At 44.8% G+C, this 9,881-nt stretch overlaps 1 protein-coding gene and 1 pseudogene across 1 annotated transcript; both read left to right on the forward strand.

Moving 5' to 3' along the window:
- The first annotated feature begins 1,495 nt into the window (after positions 1–1,495).
- Positions 1,496–2,461, forward strand: LOC104873229 (olfactory receptor 15). Its single transcript, XM_010639826.1, has one exon. The coding sequence runs from the start codon at positions 1,496–1,498 to the stop codon at positions 2,459–2,461; it is 966 nt and encodes a 321-aa protein (XP_010638128.1).
- Positions 2,462–2,520: 59 nt separating this feature from the next.
- On the forward strand, positions 2,521–4,561 carry LOC117286900 (annotated as a pseudogene).
- Positions 4,562–9,881: the final 5,320 nt, after the last annotated feature.

Consider the following 9,881-nt stretch of genomic DNA (forward strand, 5'->3'; position numbering starts at 1 on the left):
GGAATAGATACTTCAGGAGTTGAAAGTTCAAGGAGGTCTGGAAACAGGAAATCACATTACAATCAAGACAGGGTACTCTGCTGGACATAGTGGCACACAACTGTAATCTCAGCCCTCGGGGAGGCTGAAGCAGGAGAATCACCAGTTTGAGCCCAGTTTGGAAAACTTAGTGAGCCCTACCTCAAAATTAAAACTTTAATAAAAGGGCTGACCATTCCAGGAAAATAGCAAGGAGGAACCCAAAACCAGAAAGACAAGTATTAAATCCCGAAGCTGCAGCCCAGCACGCAGGACACCTGTGGCAGGATGTGCACGCCTATGGTCTGGGGCAGCCCCAATCCCCTGGCCTTGCCAGTTGCACCCTCCTGGCCTCTGTCTCCTCTGCCTCTGCTCCCTGCCTACAGCTTTCCTCCCGGGATGTTCCATGTTCCTGGAATCTCTAAATTCCTGAGATTCCCTCACTGCAGCTTTGCCTTTCCTCACAGTTTCATGCATCAGGCACTCTGGGGCCCCCTCTGGGGACAGGAAAGCTGCCACACAGAGTCTGGCGCCCAGGTCTCCCACTGAAATGCTGCTAGAAGCCTCCATGAACCACACCTGCAATTCTCGTACCTGCAGAGCAAGCATGGTGTCCATGAAATCAAGGTCATACACCCACATGAGCAGGAGCCAGGGCCCCTTGGACAGTGGCTGCTGTGGCCTCTGAGTACCTGGATGGCTGAGCATGGAGAAATGAATCTGAGGGAGACAATGATCTAGGCAGACCTGCCCAAGGAAAGCACTCCAGGGTTCTCTTCATAATGAAAGATTTATACTATATATACTTCACCTTGTGTAGGTGGGGTCATGCTGATGCCTTCAAAGCATCTTTCCTCTTCTAATTTGGAAAGTACTTCACTTCTTTTAATGGCACTAATGTCTGCAGCAACCATAACTTACTTGAGCCCAAGCTTTTGGAATCATTCTCTTGTCCTCTCTACTCTTAACTCTCACTGTTAATCTGGCTGAAAGCATGGAGCAGCACCCATGCCAAAGCCTTAGTGCTGTTGTCCATGAAGCTTCCTGTGTCACACCAATTAGTTTGTCACTTTTAAACCCAGCTTTCCACAATGTCTCAGAGTGTGGACAAAATTCATACAAGTGCTTTGTCAGCCTGTAACATGATAGTACTCTCAACAAATTTCCAAGACAATATTACTTTTCTTTCTGAAACTTCAACACAGACTTTCATTTCTACATTCTAGGAGCATATCAGCCTCTCTGAATCATCCTTTCTAGGACATTTCAGCTCCACCTCTATTTCAAAGTCAAGGAATAGATAATAAATGTCTTGCAGCAGTGTGATATTTGATGACATCTCCTAATATTCATGGGAATCATTACAACAGCAAAATGAAAGAGATAAGTATTAGGCATAGGGTTATAGAAATGGGAAAGTAAACTTCATCTTCTTCCTTGTCCATTTCCTTCCAGCGGTATATTAGACACAGATGCCATGGAAATGGAAAATGCGAGTTTTCCTAATAATTTTGTCCTGCTGGGCTTCTCAGAGTTTCCCTGGCTGGAGAGGCCCCTCTTTGCAGTGGTCCTGCTCTCCTACATCCTCACCCTGGTGGGGAACAGCTCCATCATCCTCCTCTCCCTGGTGGACCCCAGACTCCAGACACCCATGTACTTCTTCCTGGACAATCTCTCTCTGCTGGACCTCGGAATCACCTGCACCACTGTGCCCCAGCTGCTGGCCAACCTGTGGGGACCAGACAAGACCATTGCTGCCTGGGGATGCATCACACAGCTCTATGTTTATACCTGGACAGGATGCACTGAATGCGCCCTGCTGGCCATAATGGCCATTGATCGCTATGTGGCCATTTGCCGGCCCCTGCACTACACTCTCATCATGCGTCCTTGGGTGTGTGTGCAGATGGTAGCTGCCTCCTGGTGCAGTGGCCTGGCCAGTTCTCTGCTCCAGGCCACACTCACTCTCCAGCTCCCATTCTGTGGTCACCACACCCTGGACCACTTCTTCTGTGAGGTGCCTGTGCTCATCAAGCTGGCCTGTGGGGACACCTCTACTAATGAGCTGGCAATGGTTTTAGGAAATCTTCCATTTGGAGTAGTGGCTCCCCTAATGGTGCTCATCTCCTACATTTTCATTGCCAGGGCTATACTGAAGCTGCCTTCGGCTGAAGGAAGGCACAAGGCACTCAGCACCTGCAGTTCCCACTTGCTGGTGGTCACCATGTATTTTGGGCCAGGCATGTACATGTACCTCCAGCCCCCAGCCAAGAGCAAACAGGCCAAGTTTATGTCCTTCTTCTACTGTGTTTTCACCCCAGTACTCAACCCACTCATCTACACCCTGAGAAATAAGGATGTGCAGGCAGCATGGAAGAGGATTCTGCAATCCCAGGGTAAGGTGAAGTCTTGGAAAGTGAGAAGAACCCTGCCTGTATCCTGATCAGCTACATGCACACAACCATGAAGACAGGCAAATTCTATCTTCTTTTTCAAACGAGCATGTATAACTTCGAAGAAAAGAATTTTCTTCTCCACAAATTAAGTAATGTAATAACCTGAGAAAAATTTTGGTGAGAAAGTAGTCCTCTGAATTCATCAATAGAGTAATTGTGCTGTTTATCAAAACTTCCAACATATTGTACACCATAGACACACTGGGCAGCATGATCCATTAATCTATAGAGACACTTGCACATTATTGGTGACTGCCACACCATTCCCAACAGCCAAGGTGTGGAATAAAACTAAATTCCTGTCGATGAGTGATGGCAACATAAAATGGAGAATGTGCACACAAAGGGATATTATTTGGTCCCACAAAAACAAATTCTTCCATCTGTGTAACATGGATAGAACTGAAGAACATTATAGTAAATGGAATGAGCTAAACACAGAAAGATAAACTGCCTACTCTCACTGCTACATGAAGTACAAAAGGTTGACTCTAAAACTAGGTTGCTATTTGAGAAAATGAAGCATGATCATTAGAGAGTAATGTCTAGAGTACACTATGCATTTGCATTTATACATTTCTGTACAAATCTGAATGTGAAGGTAAGGTAAATTGATTTTTGAAAAAATTATCCATCTAACTAAATGACTTCAGTCCTCATTTGCAAATGAACCAGACTTATCGAATATATTTTTCATCTGAAAGAACCCCTGCACTTCTTAATCAAATGTCTTAACCATGCATTCCTGTGAATCTCTCTCATGTTTGGATGTAATAATAAAGCTGATATTTGCAAGGTGTGAGAAGTAAAGGGGAGGTGGTGGCTGCAGTTGATGGACATGGAAGGATGAGAGGGAGGCGTCCTGAGCCTCAGCATGTCCACCTCTGGAGGGACCAGGCCAGGCCACCTACAGTGTCTCACACCTGAGCCCTCTGCACTTCCAGTGCTGTCTGCCACACATGATGCCTTTTCAGTCTCCCATGTTTTCCAGGGCAGTTTTCACCACACAGCACTGCTCTTTAGCTGCAGTTGATGGACATGGAAGGATGAGAGGGAGGCGTCCTGAGCCTCAGCATGTCCACCTCTGGAGGGACCAGGCCAGGCCACCTACAGTGTCTCACACCTGAGCCCTCTGCACTTCCAGTGCTGTCTGCCACACATGATGCCTTTTCAGTCTCCCATGTTTTCCAGGGCAGTTTTCACCACACAGCACTGCTCTTTAGTATATGTGCTGCCAAAGCAAACAGAGCAGTGCTCTTTAGTAATATTCACATAGGAAAATGTTTGTTTACTGTGAAGTGGAATAAAATTTGTAAAACCTTAACAGGGCACAGAAATTCCCTGGCAAGTGATCCCTGTGCTCTCAGGCAGATCTATTTCAAAGGAGCACTGGCGCATTTTACTGGCAACAGATCTTCCAGTAACAGCAGTGGGAAATTAACTGCTGTCTTGATCTAGGCCTCTGAGAAGGTGAGCCCAGCACCAATCCAAGCCATCAGAACCACTACCATGATGGTGGGAAGAACAGCAACATGCACCTGCGCACTGACTACAGGACGGGGTGTTTTCTATAAGGCTGCTCTTCCTTGGTACTTTCCAGGCTGTCAACAAGCATGTGAATGTGTTCCTGTCACTGCTGAGATCAAGAAGATCAAGCCAAAGAACTCCAAATGAGTATAAAGGGAAGAGCAACCAGTGTTCAGTCTGGTGCTGCTGCAAGAGGAGAACTTGGTCTCAATGATAGTACATGGACATCCTCCCAAAGGTACTGGCATTAACTGAGTACCACTAGCTGGAGCTACTGGGGCCCATGATTTGGCAGAGCTGCAGGTAGAGGCATCCTGGCTGGGGTTCCCATGCCACAGGCTCCTGTAGGACTTGCTGGGCTTGTCCATGGGGTGGGTGGGCCACCTCAAACCCACAAAGAACAGGCCCTGCTAGTGCTTCAGGGACCCCTACCTAATTCCCACCTGGCTATGGGAGTCCTCCCCCTCCTATTGGCTAATGGACACGTCTTCCAGGTATGATGGGCCCTCCTCCCATCATGCATACAACAATGGATCCTCCAAGGGGTCCTTCCAGGATGAGGGACTCCTAAGGGCTCCTGTGCACCTCCAGGCATGCAGACTCTATACACACGGAAGGCCTTTGACCCTGGCCACAGAGTTATGGAAGTAGCATCACAGCAGCATGGGCCCAAATCCCCAGGGCCATCTTACCATAGAACTGTTGTTTGTTTTGCTGTTGTTTGCAGAGATTCACTGCGTTGTCTGCTTTCCCTTACAGCCCCCTTTCCTCCCAGAATGACCTGCCATTGCCTAGACTCATCTTGTCCCTCCTGTGCTCCCTGCTTCTTTCCTATAAGGTTGTACATACTCCTTTTATTTCTTGTGCTCTGTGAAACTGATTTATAATAAAGTAATTGAACAAATATTGCAAATGCAAAAAGAGCCCACAGGTGCAAACCAGTGTTTACTTTCTGTGGTGGTTGATCTTGATTGTCAACTTGACTGGCTTGAGAGATGCCCAATCCAACGTCTCTTCTGAGGTTCAAGATAAATTCTTAGCTGTAATTTCCTGTAAAATTAAAATAACAAATTACAATGGCATAGAATGAATTCCCATTCCAAAGGGCAGGGACAGGTAAATAGACAATATTTGGGCCAAAACAAAAAATCAGAACTCAGGAGAACAAGCAGCAAGTCAGCCTGTTCTATGCCTCGCATCCAGGTCACATGGTGGTGACACACGACCTCTGGAGAGCTTTCTGGCCCCATTCAATGGCCTTCACTATTATAACACACACAGTCTCCCCACTGGGCTGGCTCTTTCCTGATTTCCATCCCATCCATCAGAAGTCTCCATTTCCAAAGCTTCACACACTGCCCTCTAAGGGTTCATTGTCTGGCTTTTCACACCTCCCTTTCAAATCTGAAAGGAGGATTTCATGTTTGCTCACCTCTTACTTTCTGCCCACCGGGAAGAAGTAGGCTCATGTGGACAATGCCAAGATCTCATACCAGTGGTAGCCAGGTCACCTTGAAACATGGCAGCTGTGGGTTCTAAGTGATGAGAATTGAGCAATTCCCTACAAGGCCATTCTCAGGCAAGGGACCTACAGTTTCATTAAACATGTGAAAGGTTATGTTGTGGAAATTGGACCATCTCAGTGCTATAGGCAAGTGTCACAGCTCTCAGGCTTAGCATAGTGTTACAGCTCAATGTTCAAGCTCTGGGTCACAGCTATTGCAATTTGAAGATGCAAGAATCCCAAGGTCACTCCAAGAGGTGGAAAAAAGCCTTTTATTTCTCCAGCAGGCTCAAAAGAATCCATACTCCAAAACCTGAGCCCTTCACCAGAAATGGAAGCCTCCTTATATAGGGGTAGGTGAGCATGCCCACTGAAGAGGGAGGGCAGAGTTAACAGAACTTTCCTATAAGGGAATGGAGCTAACAAAATATACTTGGGAGGTCAAGCAGTTCAAACAGTTGCAACACATTTTTGTACATTAGGCCTGAGCAATGTGCAGCACACACTCTTACATTTTGGGGACAAAACATTTTGTGGGGAAAAAACATGGAAACAAGGCAAGACCCTGTCTTATTGTGTATTGTTGCTCTGTCAGATATACATTTTCACCCTTGAACCTGTAATGGTTTAGACCTTTCTAATTCCTGAGATGCCCTCAAGGCATCTTTCTTCTGGCGCCATTCAAAGTGTTTGGCCTCTTTTTAATGATGCTAATGTTTCCATCAACCACATATTTTTTTGTTCATAAGTGATTGCAGGGGAAGAAGTTTTAAATTTTTCAAAACATATTTGTCTCCTTTTAGATCCTGTACTTCTTACTGTATCAGTAAGCAGTACATATGACATGGTGTAAACATTGGGCAACCTTCAAATTTCCTTTGCAAATTATTTAGGCTAATTCTTTTCATCTCAGCCACCACACAAAGTCTTAGGACATGGACAAAATGCCAACAAATGTGAAACTTAGTGAGACCCTGTTTCAATATAAAAACTTTAGGAGATGAGGCTCAATGTGAGAACACTGGATTCAATCTTCAATATCAAGGAAAAAAGAATTTGCTGCCTGGCTGTAACTAAAATATTCAAGGTCCACTCTACTGTACATCTACACGTGTTTGAAAACTGCCTCAGGCAGTCCAGTGAGCTCCACAGCATCTTCAGCACCCTAACACACATGGAGCCATCTAAAGGGAACTCGGGGCAGATTCTGCTACCCGAAGATTCTGACTGCTACAGATTGGGAAGAAGAGACTGTATTGGGTAGAACAATTCAGAAGGCAATAGGAATTCTGGATGAGAAAAGACATGGAGGAAATATTCTCTAAGTACAGAACACAAGGTCATCTCCAGTCCCCATGGAGGGGAAAAGGTGCTGAGGTCAACAGGTGTTGAACACAAACTTCTCTGAAGTTCTCTGAGCATAGTAATTAGCATCATTGCAAGCCTGGCCCACAGTGATGGGAGGCAGGAGGCAGCCAGTGTGGGAGACATGCAGGCCTTAGGCTGTCAACACAAAGATTGTCATCTGTCTCCTGGGGACACAGGAGCACCTGCTCTCAACACATCCCCCTAACATCCTGACATGAGCCTCTCTCTCGATTACTTGGATCCACAGTAGCCAAATCTGACCCAAACACCTAGGAAAGGTTTCTAAAACTAGAACAACTAAAGAGAACAAGGCCTCTCTCCTCACACTCCTGACTCTTGAGTTTACACATCAGCCCCTCAGGCTTTGAGGAGTAAAATTTTGTTGCATAACTTCCTGCCATTCTTGTTTCTTCCTTATGTTCTGCTCAATGTCATGTTGAGAATACAAAGAAGCTGGAGCTATGCCTAAGTCTGGCAACAGCTGCTTGAAACCATTTCCCATGGTGAAGAAACCTCAGTTCAAGAAAAAGGGTATTGTCCCATAAAACATTTCATAACACTGCCATAAAGTTGTCCAAGTGCAAGCAAATAAATACATAACCAGATAAAATGTTTTCTCAATTCCTACAGAAATGATGCTCCTGCTTAAGGCATGCTGCTCATGTGTAATTAACTCTCAAATTTTTAAAGAAAAACTCCCCTATGGCTGGCATCAGTCCACCCCATGCAAAATATTACATAGGAAGCAAGAGGACAGCACCAATGTTCAGAGCTTTTACTTCAGTCCATTTGAATGACAATTTTATGGTTTCAGTGTCTTGTCTTCAGGTGACTCAGGCATATTCCTCAGAGCGAGATGATTCTACAGACAAATAAATCAGGAGGCAAATTCCCTGTAGAGCATTCATCTCTACACAGGAACCCTTGAGTCAATGGTTTCCCTGCACTAGCTCAGGGCTCAGGGGAGCCAAGCCAGGCTCCCTCAGGAGCCCCTACTCATCACTCTCTGTTCCACCTGCACTCTGATCACTCCCACTTGCTCTCAATGAGATACAGGCTCTGAAGAGAACCTGCATCACTAGAGCTGGCCTGACTTTCCTCCACTGCCCTCCCTCTTGTGCATCTCTGCTTTTTTCACCTCAAGGTGCCAGAGTCAAGCTGGGCTGTTCTTGAACAGAAAACCTCATTCCTTCTCCTCCAGTGACCTACATGCAGAATCATCACAGAGACTCTCTTCCTTACCAGGTGAGTGTGGGCTCCTCTTGGTCTCATGCAGTAAGATCATGGGACCCAAAATGAAATCACTAAGAAGCACTTCTCCAAGGAAGTTGAGATTTTGGAAAGACACTCTGACATCTGCTCTCCCTCCGGCCTGCCAGGGCAGAGTCCAAGGGACTGGGTGGGTAGCCATGCCCTCCCCTGCCTGCTCAGCCACCAACTCCAACACAAGGAAGGTAGACAAGGTGGTGCGCCAGAAAACCCTCCCCCTGCTCTCAGACTGCCTGATTGGGCCAGTCCTTTGACCCACTCTGCAGAGGCATAGGTGGGAATAAAGGGTATTTTTCTGAGCTCCCAAATTTGAACATCTTTAAAGAAAGGGCTGGGAAAACCTGTAGTAGAACTGTGTGGCGTTCAACCCTGCAGGAGGTCGGGGAACTCAATTTGGGCCTTGCATCCTGAGGTCAGTCTGCATCATGGGGGTCTGCCCTTGGCTAGCTAATATCAGGGGATTTGGTTCTGCACATGACTGTGCATGTTGTGTAGTATGACAGCAGAGATATAGTCTGAAAGAGGCCCTTCAAAGTCATTTTTTCCTTTCTTTTCCTCATTCCACTCTTCAAATTCTTTCTTTTTTTCTGCCCTCTTTCACCAACTCAGTGTCTTGCTCCACCTTACTATCCTTCATCTACCTTTCTGTTGCTGCTCCTGCCCTAACTCAGATTTCTTCATCGTTTTTTCTCTTTTTTTGTGTTCTTTTTTTCTATCATTTTACCTTACTCAAGGGTCAATAGTTTCAAGGGAAAGTGAGCTCCTATTACTGTTAAAGGGATATACTCTTGTCCTTATTCTTCTACTCTGTCTATCCTTTTTGAATGTAACAATTTCCTGAAGATTGTGTGGTCATTCTATGTCCTCTGGCTTCACTTGAAACCTTCTCAAATTCTTTTACTTATCTACTCCTCTCGTCATAGCTCTGTTTCAGCCCCCATCCTAAATGGTAAATATGCTATGTTGAAAAGTTTGTTCATGCAGACATATTTTGGACTGCCTCTTGATTTTAATTTAATTCACATTGTCTAAGGGTGATAGACTAGTGACTACTACAGGTAGTAAATTTGCAAGTTGTGCTTAATCATATGTGTCACTGATTGCATCAGTTGGGATAAAGGATTGTGGTTGATTTTGATGAGCTGTTTTCTCTGATGTTATGAAGATGAGAATGTCTATGAGTCTTTAGAGACCCAGAAGCTAGGGTACAACTATATTGGGAAGATATGGGTAATAACCCCAAGATTAAAACAAGGACAGACCAACAACAAACATAAAATGAATGAAAAATAAAAATTTTTTAAAAACCTTCACTTTAAAATCAGGAACAAGAGAAGAATGCCCAGTATCACCACTCCTCTTTTATACAGTTCTGGAAACATTAGCCATAGCAATTAGACAAGAAAAAGAAATTAAAGCAATAAAGATAGGAAAGGAAGAAGTTAAACTGTCGTTATTTGTGGATAATCTGATACTCTACACTGAAGACCCACCAAAAAACTCCACCAAAAGGCTTCTAGACTTATTTGACACTTTTAGCAGAGTAGCTGGATACAAGGTCAACACCCAAAAATCAATAGCCTTCTTATACACAAATAACAGACTCACTTAGAGAGAAATTAGGGAAACAATTCCTTTCATAATAGTATCAAAAAAATGAAGTATCTAGGAATCAATCTAACAAAAGAAGCAAAAGACATTTCCACTGAAAATTACAGCACTCTGAAAAAGAGATCAAA

The sequence above is a fragment of the Fukomys damarensis genome, unplaced genomic scaffold, assembly GCF_012274545.1.
Source record: "Fukomys damarensis isolate Sample0158 unplaced genomic scaffold, DMR_v1.0_HiC HiC_scaffold_3, whole genome shotgun sequence".
Taxonomy (NCBI): domain Eukaryota; kingdom Metazoa; phylum Chordata; class Mammalia; order Rodentia; family Bathyergidae; genus Fukomys; species Fukomys damarensis.